Source organism: Mya arenaria, chromosome 14 (assembly GCF_026914265.1).
Source record: "Mya arenaria isolate MELC-2E11 chromosome 14, ASM2691426v1".
NCBI lineage: Eukaryota > Metazoa > Mollusca > Bivalvia > Myida > Myidae > Mya > Mya arenaria.
Genome location: NC_069135.1, coordinates 45,233,971 through 45,249,038, shown reverse-complemented (window position 1 = coordinate 45,249,038; position 15,068 = coordinate 45,233,971). Strand labels below are relative to the sequence as shown.

The 15,068-nt window shown below is 35.5% G+C and overlaps 1 protein-coding gene across 1 annotated transcript in view; it reads right to left on the bottom strand.

Moving 5' to 3' along the window:
* Positions 1-2,045: 2,045 nt before the first annotated feature.
* The window catches only part of LOC128217973 (cytosolic 10-formyltetrahydrofolate dehydrogenase-like), a 40,000-nt gene continuing 26,977 nt past the window's right edge, over positions 2,046-15,068 (bottom strand). Inside the window, exons 18-21 of the mRNA XM_052925456.1 lie at positions 10,110-10,215; positions 9,499-9,698; positions 5,589-5,662; positions 2,046-5,298 (exon numbers count right to left, since the gene is read on the bottom strand). Of these exons, the coding sequence (XP_052781416.1) occupies positions 5,601-5,662; positions 9,499-9,698; positions 10,110-10,215 (368 nt within the window). The 3' untranslated portion in view covers positions 2,046-5,298; positions 5,589-5,600. The remainder of the gene's footprint in view (positions 5,299-5,588; positions 5,663-9,498; positions 9,699-10,109; positions 10,216-15,068) is intronic.

Below are 15,068 nucleotides of genomic sequence, written 5' to 3'. Positions count from 1 at the left end.
GGGCCTTATGCGGAATTAACATGACATTTGTTCGCATGTACCTCACCTTGGTACGAAATATGGGAGTATGCTTGGGCCTTATGCGGAATTAACATGACATTTGTTCGCATGTACCTCACCTTGGTACGAAATATGGGAGTATGCTTGGGCCTTATGCGGAATTAACATGCCTTTTGTTCGCATGTACCTCACCTTGGTACGAAATATGGGAGTACGCTTGGGCCTTATGCGGAATTAACATGACATTTGTTTGCACGTAGCTCGAACATACGATTACGTATATAACGCATATATTACATAAATTACTGTGGGATTTTCAATCAATTCAACGACATCTCAGTGGATTAAGATACAGTGGAATTTAAATATCAATTCATGGACATCTCCTCAATGGGTTAGGATACAGTGGAATTTCCAAACCAATTCATGGACATCTCCTCAATGGGTTAGGATGCAGTGGAATTTCCATATCAATTTATGGACATCTCCTCAATGGGTTAAGATACAGTGGAATTTCCATATCAATTCATGGACATCTCCTCAATGGGCTAAGTTACAGTGGAATTTCCATATCAATTCATGGACATCTCCTCAATGGGCTAGGATACAGTGGAATTTCCATATCAATTCATGGACATCTCCTCAATGGGTTAGGATACAGTGGAATTTCCATATCAATTCATGGACATCTCCTCAATGGGCTAGGATACAGTGGAATTTCCATATCAATTCATGGACATCTCCTCAATGGGCTAGGATACAGTGGAATGTCCATATCAATTCATGGACATCTCCTCAATGGGTTAAGATACAGTGGAATTTCCATATCAATTCATGGACATCTCCTCAATGGATTAAGATACAGTGGAATTTCCATATCAATTCATGGACATCTCCTCAATGGGTTAGGATACAGTGGAATTTCCATATCAATTCATGGACATCTCCTCAATGGGCTAGGATACAGTGGAATTTCCATATCAATTTATGGACATCTCCTCAATGGGTTAAGATACAGTGGAATTTCCATATCAATTCATGGACATCTCCTCACTGGGTTAAGATACAGTGGAATTTCCATATCAATTCATGGACATCTCCTCAATGGGTTAAGAAACAGTGGAATTTCCATATCAATTCATGGACATCTCCTCACTGGGTTAGGATACAGTGGAATTTCCATATCAATTCATGGACATCTCCTCAATGGGTTAAGATACAGTGGAATTTCCATAGCAATTCATTGTCATCTCATCAATGGGTTAGGATAAAGTGGAATTTCCAAATCAATTCATGGACATCTTCTCACTGGGTTAGGATACAGTGGAATTTCCATATCAATTCATGGACATCTCCTCACTGGGTTAGGATACAGTGGAATTTCCATATCAATTCATGGACATCTTCTCAATGGGTTAGGATACAGTGGAATTTCCATATCAATTCATTGTCATCTCAATGGGTTAAGATACAGTGGAATTTCGACATCTATTCATTGTCATCTCAATGGGTTAGGATACAGTGAAATTTCTAAATCAATTCATGGACATCTTCTCACTGAGTTAAGATACAGTGTAATTTCCAAATCAATTCATGGTCATCTCATCAATGGGTTAGGATACAGTGGAATTTCCATATCAATTCATGGACATCTCAATGGATTATGAAATGCGAATCTGCGAGAACCCATGGTCACCAATGTTTGGATATATCTTGTTATATAATATCTTCATTATTGTTTATGTGGACAAATTATAGGATATGTAATCTTTAAAACGTGTTCTTCACATCATATTTAACCATATTTACCATCAATTTTACAATGACATTTAAAACAGTTTAATATTTTAAGTTTAGAGAACCATGCTTAAAGCATTCACACATGGATCTTTTTCATGTTTTATTTCAATGGAACACTGAAAAAACTATTATTCCTTAAATTGTTTTCAATTCAAGGTTTTCATATAATCATCACTTTGTGTTTTATACTAAGAATGACTGCTGAATGGTTTCTATAACTGGAACGTTCAAAATAAACCATAACATTTCTAGTTGAAAAGAATTTATTTTCTTCACCTTCACATAAAACTATTTAAATGATTACAGAATACAGTGAGAAGTTATTTCACCAACCAAAACCAACACAAAGGCAATCAAAATCGTGATGGGTGTTATATAAATCTGAAACCAAACTCATTTAATCATGGAATACAAAACAACTGTATATTGAAACATCCTTTAAAGCGGCACACATTTTTACCACGAGGAGGCACTGCACACTTTCTACCATTAACATTCAATAATATTTCAGTACAAACTCTCAAGGGGGAGAATTGAAATCGGCTTCAATCTTGGCTCCTATCTTGGTGTGGATTTTGATAAACCACAAGTAAATGAAGAGCACCTAATGTTGCCTGATTTCTGGGAAGATAATGGGAGTTTTATTTCAACACCATTTCATGGAATTCCTCCAAAAACTGAATAGGCAAGGATTAAAATGTATGTACAATTTTCAAAAGGATGCAGAACTGAAAAAGATCCAAGTAATAAACAGACTAAAATAATGTCTATATAATACTGATAATAAGGCATGTTTTTTTCGAGAACTACTAATTAACTTGTGATATGCATTTAAAGAGATTTCATTTATTTTCAACATCCCTCTATGACTATAGACTCTGAGTTCTCGCCTTTTAAAGAATATTTATGTAGGGAATTGGTAAGATCTATTGGACGTCTGTGAGAAGGTCTGGAAGTATATCTCAACCCTCCCTCCTGATTTACAAAGACAAATCAACATTGATATGCTTAAAACCTGGTTTGTTTGCAGTGGCAAGACTGGCTCATCGAAAACGCCTCCCCTTAAAATGACCCTCAGCAATATTTTTGTTTCAATACTGTAATCGATCATGGAACTACACTGTTAATTTTAATAATTACCTTATTCCAACTAACAGTCATTTATTCTTTGTCTTACGAAATCATTTATTTGGCATAAGACGGATGCAGACATGATGACATTATCCAGTTTTTGAATTATTAACAGATCAATTTGTTGGTCAGAAATACCAGTGAAAACAGCCTCACTCTGAGCATGACTAGCAACCGGCCTGAGAACAATGAGACAGTGATACCCTGTCATTATAAACAGGCTGCATATAATCAACGACCATATTATCATATAAACCCATTTTCAAAACAAATGTTTAGAGTCTTAATAATAACTTTTTACTGAAATTGTTTGACTGGTCATATGAGACAATTTGAGTCTTGAAGAAAAGTTGTTAGAAATTGAAGAGAGTGTTATGATTTATATGTGTAAACTTCTTGATGTTGGAATGGTATTTGGATGTACACATGTATGTCCGTTGGTAAGATACCCAATACTGTATAACAATGTAAGTGTAATATATCATTCTAAATATAACTCAATGCAAACAAAACAATATAATATAACATTTAAATGACTTAAACACAGCAATAAATCATAAATTGAAACTGACTAAATACATGATTGGTAAGTGGTCCAAACACAAAAAAAAAATGAAATTGTGAAATAATCAAACAAAAGATCTTAGTGTGTAAATTAAAACACGCCTGAACATTGACCATACCATAAAGACAGATAGGTAAGTCTTATAAATACAATTTATTTCTAAATAAAATCAAAATTTTAGTAAAAATTAGTTTGTACAACAGTGAAAATGTACTGTTGATGAGCTACCATCTTAAATACTGGGAGCCATTTCATCACGGTTTCTAGAAGTGATTTCATCCCTATCAACAATGTTTTACCTTTTTTACCTAGCAATGAATTCTTACCAAGCAAAGATTTCAAACCTAGCAACCATTTTTAACCTAGCAACGATTTCATACCTAGCAACGATTTCATACCTAGCAACAATTTCATACCTAGCGACAATTTCATACCTGCAACAGAAGTACCTGGTGCAATTTCATGAAGAACTCTAGGAAATGTCTTGTTTGTAGGAGAGATTGAATGCACTGTTAAAAAATCTCCCTTTGTACAACCTTGATCCTAGCACTCTCCAATAACCCATGAACTCTTGACAATATCTCCTATATACAAATCCCTCCTAGATACAAATCCCTCCTAGGTACAAATCCCTCCTAGATACAAATCCCTCCTAGATACAAATCCCTCCTAGGTACAAATCCCTCCTAGGTAAAATCACTTTTAGGTACAAATCCCTCCTAGGTACAAACCACTCCTAGGTACAAATCCCTCCTAGGTACAAACCACTCCTAGATACAAATCACTCCTAGGTACAAATCACTCCTAGGTACAAATCACTCCTAGGTACAAACCACTCCTAGATACAAATCACTCCTAGGACGGTAATTTAACCACCCCCTGACTATTGACAATTTATATGAGATCCACCCTCTTCACAATTTAAATTGAGTATTTTTATAATTTTTGAAGAACATAAATAGAAAAAAACAAGTCATTTCATAACACTAATAAAAAAAAGTGAAAGTGGTAAACTCTTATCAAGGCACATAAATTTGACAGCATTGTGAAAAAAATTCACAGTTCATTTTTCCATCTATTTTAACTACAATATCCAATTCTGTGCCAGTGTATATCTGTCAATGTAATTTTCCTATAGATTCAGAATTAGTTCAGGAAAGGTTTAATGCAAATAATGCTGGTGTGTAAAATAAAACTATCCAAAACTAAACTGGTAAGGGACCTCTTTTTTGCCCGTACCAATTGATTTGCCCACCCTGTAATCACCCATGTTTAGCAATACCACTCTGATTCTTGCCACAGTTCACTGTCATTTAACAAGATTTGAATAAATTAGATTGGCACAATATAATCGTTAAAAAAATCAGCATATACTACATATCTTATTGCAATGAATTTTATATCAGGGCCCAAACTCTTTTCCTATGAAATATCATTCAGTATTCCTCAAATTATTTAAGCCAAACATCCATTTTTCTGGAAAAAAGGTGTCCCTTACCAGTACAAATAGGCTAGTGAATTGAAAATACTGTTCCCCTGACATCACGTGACAAAACATATATAACCATTGGTACAATGGACTTGTATTTCCTGAATACTTGTAACAAAATGCATTAAATAAACAATAACAGTTAATAAACATTCAAAATCACCTATTTTATGAGGCTTGCGTGTTGTTTCTATTTATTTCATTGTTAATTTAGTTAAGTCTTTCAGATGTTTTCCTTTTATTTGAATGTATTTTTCTTCCTTCACACAACTGCATGAAGGTTTTGTCCGTTTTTCTTCATTTAACACGATGTCTGAAAAAACAAAAACAAAAGTAGGGACCTTTGTATCGAAGTTTGTACAACGAAACATGATAAATGCAAGAATTTCTGTTAATTATAATGTAACAAATTAAACTGCTTGTTTAATCAAATAAACATTAAATGTTTTAACTGACAAATACAACTAGTCTTGAGGTAAGTCAATATAAACATTTTTGTGTTTTATAAAATCAAGTTTAATAGCTCATTTGACTAACTGAAATAAGTTACTTTAGCATGTTACTTTTTTCATACATTAATTTTCAATAAAATTTGGTACTCACTGGTTGCCATGGTTACATGTTGTACTCCACGGTAACAGCCTTGGTCTGGAGGTACTCGTTGAGGGCCTCCTCACCTGGAAACAGAGAAAACATGTCACTGATTGCAAGATAAAGAAGAGGCCCAATAGGGCCTATGCTCTACTGGCATGGCTCTTGTGGTCATTTTCAATCCAGAGCATGTACTGTATATATTATAATAAAAGTTTTGTATCACACCCTGATGTCTATGTTTGTCACAGTATCGTTTACCCACAGAGACTTTGTAGACAGACAGATCTGATGGAAACAGGTCCTGTAGCCGTTCCTTAATTCAGCACAACATATGACATATACAGGGACAAATTTCCTCACTTTTCAAATGTTTTCTTCATCTTCCAATCTTCATTTTTTATACAAAGTGAAATGCTTGCTGACATTTTGTTCTAAATAAAGATGCAAATTTTAGCAACAGAATTTTAAGCACTACCAAAAATTGAATAGTATGAAAACCACCTCGTAATGAAACAGTCATCCGCCGTTTACATTATGGTCAAGCAGATAGTCAATCAAACAGATGTGTCTGTCACACTCAATACAAGATTGTTGGCAAACTGCTAACAATTTATCCATTATTGCCATCTCCTAACCCTGAAGTTAAATTACATCCATAAAACTGCCATAACTGAGGGAAAACGCAGATTACAAAATTACAACCACACTACAATTATGGTGATAGTGAGAAGATCAATTATTAATGTGCTATTCAGCAGATATATACCAATAAGTTACTGTCACAGACAATCATAAAACAACAATGGAAATAATACTTCGGGGAGGATTTCTAAGATATGTTCTCAGCAGACAATGGATTTCAGGAAAGAGAAGAGATGAACATTAATGATTTATCTCATTTCCAGAGACACTGGACATTTTCTGTTTGTTTTCACCATGAACTGATACTTGACAGGGTCACAAGTGTTCCGACCATGAACTAATACTTGACAGGGTCAAAAGACTAGACAGGGCCACAAGAGTTCAGACCATGAATTGATGTTAGACAGAGTCACAAGAGTTCAGACCATGAACTGATACTAGACAGGGTCACAAGAGTTCAGACCATGAACTAATACTTGACAGGGTCAAAAGACTAGACAGGGTCACAAGAGTTCAGACCATGAATTGATGTTAGACAGAGTCACAAGAGTTCAGACCATGAATTGATGTTAGACAGAGTCACAAGAGTTCAGACCATGAACTGATCCTAGACAGGGTCACAAGAGTTCAGACCATGAACTGATACTAGACAGGGTCACAAGAGTTCAGACCATGAACTAATACTTGACAGGGTCAAAAGACTAGACAGGGCCACAAGAGTTCAGACCATGAATTGATGTTAGACAGAGTCACAAGAGTTCAGACCATGAATTGATGTTAGACAGGGTCACAAGAGTTCAGACCATGAATTGATGTTAGACAGAGTCACAAGAGTTCAGACCATGAACTGATCCTAGACAGGGCCACAAGAGTTCAGACCATGAACTGATGCTAGACAGGGTCACAAGTGTTCAGACCATGAACTGATGCTAGACAAAGTCACAAGAGTTCAGACCATGAACTGATACTAGACAGAGTCACAAGAGTTCAGACCATGAATTGATGTCAGACAGGGTCACAAGAGTTCAGACCATGAACTGATACTAGACAGGGTCACAAGAGTTCAGACCATGAACTGATCCTAGACAAAGTCACAAGAGTTCAGACCATGAACTGATCCTAGACAGGGTCACAAGACTTCAGACCATGAACTGATCCTAGACAGGGTCACAAGTGTTCAGACCATGAACTGATGCTAGACAGGGTCACAAGTGTTCAGACAGGGTCACAAGAGTTCAGACTAGTGATGAAACAATTATCGAGTACAATCGATAAATCGTCGCTGACAATGCTATGTCGGCGACAATCGATAGCGGTTGTCCAAAATCGATGTCGCTAATGTTACTTCCGATAACTACGTATTTTTTTTGTTTGGTGGTAAAAGCCGAGTAAATGTCATTTTTTCTTTCCGGTAGATTCTCATTGAGTTCAGTTTAACTCTCTTTAATAGATGCGGTGAACACTTGCTTTTGCCTTTTTCAAAAACCTGTCTCTATGGTGTAGTGGGTCCGGTCTTACCTGCAAATACCGGCTCGATGCATTCTGTATTTGAAACCTTTTTGGTATCGTTTGTAATTAACTAATTTTACTTATTTGTGAAAGTTTTATGAATTAAGATATTCTAATGCAATGTTCAATATAACAGGTTATTGAATGTTGAGCTGGTTCACAAATATTTAATATGCTTTTAAATGGATAAAATGCTAAGAAAACTTACTGGATGCAGTGTGCATCATTTTGCAATTGATGTGTAATTATCAAGTTTGTGTTGTGTTGTTATGTTATTAAAGACAGAAAAAGGTTATGGAAATATACTTAGGGTTGCAAAATGCATGACCATACCGTCACACGTACTGATTCCAGGTTTAACCATTTAAATTATCATGATGATACTGTGTATAAAGAATGTATTCCTTACTGATATTATGGACTTTCGATTATTGTCCGATAGTAAATCGAAATGCTTGGTCCGATTCGATTTGATTATCGATAGCAAATGGAGTCCGATTTTCAAACACAAGTTCAGGCCATGAATTGATGTTATACAGGGAAAGAAGTGTTATGCCCATTAACTGATACCAGACAGGGCCTCAATACTAGACAGGGCTACAAGTGTTTAGACCATGAACTGATCCTAGACAGGACTACAAGTTTTCAGACCATGAACTGATACTAGACAGGCCCACAAGTGTTCAGACCATGAACTGATACTAGACAGGCCCACAAGTGTTCAGACCATGAACTGATACTAGACAGGCCCACAAGTGCTCAGACCATGAACTGATACTAGACAGGCCCACAAGTGTTCAGACCATGAACTGATACTAGACAGGCCCACAAGTGTTCAGACCATGAACAGACACTAGACAGGCCCACAAGTGTTTGAAGAAAAATAGTCAGAATTAAGATTTTTCTGGGAAACTAAAAGCACCACTTTATCTGGTAAAGTATTGCACCATTTAACCAAGATTCATGAAGCATTGAGTATTTCATGAAAAAACCTCAAATTTCCTGCTTCTGACAGTTACTTCCTTGTTTTTAAGAAAAGGTAATGTATCACATTAATCCTGGTTTCCAGTTACATCAATATGCACACTTTCCTAGACAATGACGGATGAACAATATTAAACAATATAACCAGGCAGCTAATTTTATACATTTTAAAAATTCATACAAAACCATGAGCAAGAAAAAACATAAATTGTTAAAATTCTTGAAGATTGAAACTTTGCAAATTGTTGTGGATCAATATGGATGTGCATTCTCAATCTAGCGAAATGTTCCATTAACTCTGACATTCAGATGATCAAACAATGGCATCTCAACAGTTTAAAACTGGGTAAGTTGACCATAATTAAATAACAAAAGTGAATATAATGGACATCACCACACTCACAGATATTCGCTCCTAGGTAGCTTTTTCTTTGAAGGGTTGCATGATGATTATTAAAGTCTATCGCAGGATTAGTCGCCTTTTTTGCATTTATGCTGTATGAATGCAGTCGGGCACACAAGCAAATTCCATGAAACATGCTAGCAACATTCATATATGACAGCTTTAATACGTAAAATTTCTTGCAAATGGATGGATGGTTGGTTGTGTTTGTTTGGTTGGTTGGTTGGATGGATGGAGATAGGAAAGAAGAGAAGGAGTAAAAAGTAAAACCTCTAAGTCATGTTTAAACAGACACATACCCTGTTAAAATCAAAATGTCAAATCTCCTGTTAAATAAAATCTCATTTATAGATTTTGTTTTAAATTTGGGTTTCAACTTACCCAGATCCTTCCCGAATCCAGACTGCTTGAATCCTCCAAAGGGAGAAGCGACATCAGTCTTGTTGTAGGTGTTTACGAACACCGTTCCAGCCTTGATTCCGTCCGCAACAGTCATCGCCTTGTTGATGTCTTTTGTGAATACACCAGATGCTAGGCCGTACTCTGAAGCATTAGCTCTTGCTATCACTCCATCAATGTCACTGAAAAAGAAATTCTATAGAATGTAACATTTGGATATATGGGGGAGGGGGGTAAGGTACTTTTAAATCATGCCACCCTCTACAGAAGGAAATTTACCCTTTTGAGGTCCAAATAAGCGAAAAAAGACACCCTCCTATATCCTATTAAAATAAAAGCCTCCCCCGAAGGGATTATATGTTTTCCTGGAATGGCCCAAAATGTAAAATAAAACTGTGTCCATACAAAAAAAAATCACCTCCAACAGATGCCAAAACATGGATGAAAAATATGAATAACAAACAGGGGAAACCTCAACAAACTTTGAGCTAGTGATTTTCTTTGATCTTTTTAACAGATCACAAAATGATTATCAATTATTAATCAGGCAAGGTCAAATTTTTAGGCCTAACATTTTTATCCTCACAACCTACCCATCCATAAAGCGAGACACTATCATGATAGGGCCGAAAGATTCCTCAATGGCCATCATTGTGTCATCCTCTACGTCAGTAAACACTGTCGGAGTCATAAACAACCCTGAAAAAGAAGGAAGCGTTAGTTGACATTCATGATATAATTATGTACAATGTCATATAATGTTATCTGTTGTTTTTCTCTCTCAGAATTTCAGGAAAATAACCTATAACACTTGGAAGTGGAATTTGGAGTGTTCACTTAGTTTTTCAAAACATCAGGAATTTTTCATAAATAATTAATTTGTACTACTAGATAGAAAATACACAAATACCTTTTTAACCATTTATATTGTGGGCTTTTATGGCTTCAACAACAATAAACTATAGTTTCCAAGCAAAACCTCTTAAATTGAAAACAAGAGCACCGCGAAACGGAGCATTATACGCCCGAAGAAGATTCGGCTTGAGGTCTTTAATAAACATTTAGGTAACTGTAACCAAAGCTTCGCATTTCGAAATAGAATATATGAAACTTCCTTAGAAAATCTGAGAATACAAGTTTAAAAGTAGCAGGACTTGGAAAGTGCTCACAACACATCCTTTTAATGTAGCAATAATTTGTATAAAGTTATCTAAAAATTGCTTTCGGCTAAAACACGGTATTTGTCCATTTTATATTTTTTGGTTGTTATACATAGATTGAAGGAAAGTGTGTGATTTCAAACTTAATTCTTTGGAGCCAAAGCATGTAACCTAGTCCACTCCTGCTGGCCTCCAAATTTCAAGTGAAAATATCAATTTGTATTCGAGTAACAGCAAAAAACATATCCCAAAAATGGCCATTTTCAAGCGTTATGCTGTCTCATTTGATTTTTTTATATATTCAAACTGTTATATATCTATTTTGCATGATGATTTGGAAAAAATGCATTACCTCAGCTTATAGAAAATTTCAAGTGCTAAATTTTGGTGGGTAAATCAAGAAAAAAGACAAATTATTACAGAAAATATGACTTATTAACATAAAGTGGTGCTTTTGCCAATTTTTCAAAATCACAATAAGTATCCCTTGTTATATGCATGAAAAACATTGAAAATTCACCCATTTACAAGTGATAACTGTTTTGTAAGACTGATTATTAATCAAACTTCCAATTTTTTGTTGCTTTGGGCATTCATGTTTCACATTCTTAAAAAGAAGGAGGTTCACCTGTAAGATTTTCAGGGTTAAAAAATCTGTAGAGTCCGTAACCATGGGTTTGTATCTACATATGTATTAATGACAGAAATGTGGCATTCCACAAATAAAAACCTCTGTATGAGTATGTTTAATGGCTGAAATATTTTTGGAATATTTTGATTTTAAGTTGCATTTTTTTACATATTTAATGTTACGGACACTACAAAATCTGCCTTCAAATTTTGATTTGAAATTTCCATTGTTTTCAATAGCATATTTCCTTATATTTTTTCATGGTAAAAGCAATTTTTTTATTGTGCAATATTGCATCATCTTTTAACTATTGGAAAATACCAATAAAACGGCTGATGCAACAATATTTGTGATGAATTATTGCATCATCCAAACAACAGCCTTTCTAAGAAATACAACAGTCCAGCTGTAATGATGGAATCAGCTAAGAAAATGGCTTATTTTGGGTAATAGTCGGTCAGATTCCAGCAAGAAGTCCTTTCAAATGGAAAACACTAAAGGTGTTGGTTCCAGTGATGCTCTAGGTATGTATTATCCTTATCTAAACATTCCATGCTATGTTACGTAGGGTCCGTAACCAAAATGCCCTGAATTAATGCAATTGTCCACATGAAATGCACATGTTGTGATGCTTATTTGTTGAAATTGCCATGCCCAACATATAACAAACTAAAATGGTCTTAACAGGTTGTTTAATGGAAATTCTATGACAGTATGACACACAATTTCATTTTGTGTAGCCTATTACGGAGCCGAGATGAAATATTTTTACATAAAGATTGGCGTGTATGCCAATGAATACAATCAGTGTTATAATATACAGATCACAGACACAGTGGATACTTGTTAAATGTACAGAATTGAAGCTTAAGTAATATTTGATTTGTACTTGTACTCGGGTTACAGACTCTACAAAATACGGCCACTTGTTTCTAAGTCTACTGTAAGTATGTTTAAAAACATTTTTATGAACAGAAACAATACAATTGAACCATATAGGGACATTTATACCTTTTGAGGTTTTTCTTTTCACAAAACCTGTCTTTATATGAAGATTTATATACCATATATATTAATATTCTAAGGTATACATTGAACCCAACCATTTAAGGTTAATTAATATTCAGAATGTCTTTTTACAGAAGAGAGCCGAAAATCATCACTGCGATCCCGAAAACTTGAAAAAAATGCTGAAATGAATGCTGAAAAGAATGAAGACATAGAAAAGAAGCAAAAGGAGAAAAACAGGCTGAAAGTCAAGGCATGGAGAAATGCGTCAGAAAACAGAAAACTCCACAAAATATTCTGAAATCAAAAAGAAAGACACAGAAAGAAAGAAGGAAGCTCGAATGAAAGTGAAACTCATGGCCAATTCAGATCCTGAATTAAAAGCCTCCTTAAGAAAGAAAAAAGCTGAAGAAATGAAAAGATACAGACAGAGAAAAAAGATGAAAACAACATGTTCTTCTGAAGATCCTGGTGTTAAAAAGAGTAAGAAACCGGCTCTGGAAGAAAAAAAGAAAAAAGCTGTGAAGCGAACACAAGCCTGGAGAATGCGAATTAAACTTAAGTCTCCTACAATTCCAATTGTTAACACAGTTGATGAAAATGACAGTCATGGAGAAAGCAGACAGAACAAAAGTAACTTATCCCGTGCAACAGTATACAGACGAGCGCAAATGGTGAAAGGCATTCTGCCTAGGACACCAAAGAAGAAAGCCGCCATTTTAAAGAAGCTTATTGAGTCACCTTCAACATCCAAAATACTTTCTGACCAAGGAGTAACAATGACACTAGCTTGTAAGAAGAAACTTGAAGTAGCAGATGCTATAGTGAATTCCTTGAAAGAAAGTATTTCCGAAGTAAACATTGGTGTTCGAAAAGACAGAGAAAAGAAACATGCATATGATGTAATACGTGAATCAGTACTAAGGAAATACAAAAAGATCACAGTTACCGGTAGTAAATATTTCAATGTGTCTTACAAGACAAGGAAGATGAGAAATGAATGGTGGAAAAAGAAACAGAGAAAAACAAGATGTGATGTGATAAGTGATCATGTGAAACAATCAGTGAAAGAGTTCTACCTGAGTACTGAAATTAGCAGAGAGGTGCCATCCAAACGTGATGTTGTTAGAATCAAAACTCAGACTGGTATGAAAGAAACACTACAGAAACATGTGATGACAATGACACTAGAAGAAGCACACAAGTTATACAAAACAAGAAACCCCAATCATAAAATAGGACTTACATCATTCAGCAAACTAAAACCAGTTAATGTAAAGAAAGTGTCCGAGACAAGCAGACGGTCATGCCTGTGCCAGACTTGTTGTAATGTAGCCCTGAAAGTAGAAGCACTTACAACATTGAAACGAGTTGTAAAAGAGACTGACATGACAGAAGACATTAAGATTGATAAGAAGAGTCTGAGTGATGCAACATTCTGCAGCTATGAACAAGAGCCATCTTTAAAATGTGTGTCAAGAAATTGTGAAAAATGTGGAGTACAAGGCCTTCAAAAGTATTTGGCGACTATGGAAGAAAAGAACAGAGATGGGATGGTGTCATGGTATCAATGGGAAAGCATTGAAATAAAGAAATATGACAAAGTAAAGCGCTGCGTTTCTTGTGTGCCCAAAGAAGCTGATTTCAAAGTGTTTTTGACAGCTTTAGAGAAAGACATGATGGTGTACCCAGAGCATGCATTTAGAGCATCCTGGCAACAGAAACAAATGGGTGTATGTGTAGAGAAATTAACAAAGGGATCTGTAGCCATGGTAATCGATTTCAGTGAGAACTATGCATGTGTCTTCCAAAGTGAAGTGCAGTCAGGGTTCTTTGATAGAAACCAGGTAACTGTACATCCAATGATGTGCTACTATAAAGAAAGTCTTGATGACAAAGATGTTACAGTAAAACATGCCATCATTGGAATAAGTGAAGAAACCAAACATGATGCGGATTTAGCAATTGTCTTCGAGAATCAAGCCATTAAATTACTAGAAAGCAGAGGGGTGAAGATTGGTGAACTCCTCTGGGTGTGCAGCCCAGTACAAGGGGAAAAAGGCGTTTGCTGATATCAGTCTCAGAAAGCAGCCCAAAATGACTCGAAACTACTTTGAAACGTCTCATGGAAAGAATGTCTGTGATGGGTTGGGTGCAACTGTAAAGAATGCTTGTTATCGTGCTGTAATAAGTAACAGGAAAGTTCTTGGTAATGCTGAAGACGTTTACCAATTTTGTCAAGAAACTCTGAATATGGAAGTAGTGGACACTGTAAAAAGCACTCTGTCGAGAAGAGAATTTGTATTTGTTGAAAATGTGAATAGAAACCGACCAGAAACAAATGTACAAACATTAACTGGAACACGGAAGCTGCACTCTGTTAAGTCTGTTGGTAAAGACTATGAGCTGAACTCAAGGAAACTTAGTTGTTACTGTGATGCTTGTGTGAATGGTGTAACATCAAAATGTGAGAATGTAGACATAGTTAATAAGTGGGAGAAAAGAAACCTTGATGTTATTAGTAAAGTCCAAGAAAAACTAAATGTAAAGAAGAAACAACCATCTAACAAGAAGCAGCCTAAAGCAACCTGCAAAGAACAAACAAAAGGACAGAAACAAATGACTTTGAAAAGAAAATCGGAGACCAAGCAACCAAAAGCCAAGAGGAGAAAAATAGAAGAGACAGCAGCAACAACATCCCAACAAGATACAGCCTTTCAACCTGGTGATTTTGTTACCGTTGGGCTCAAACC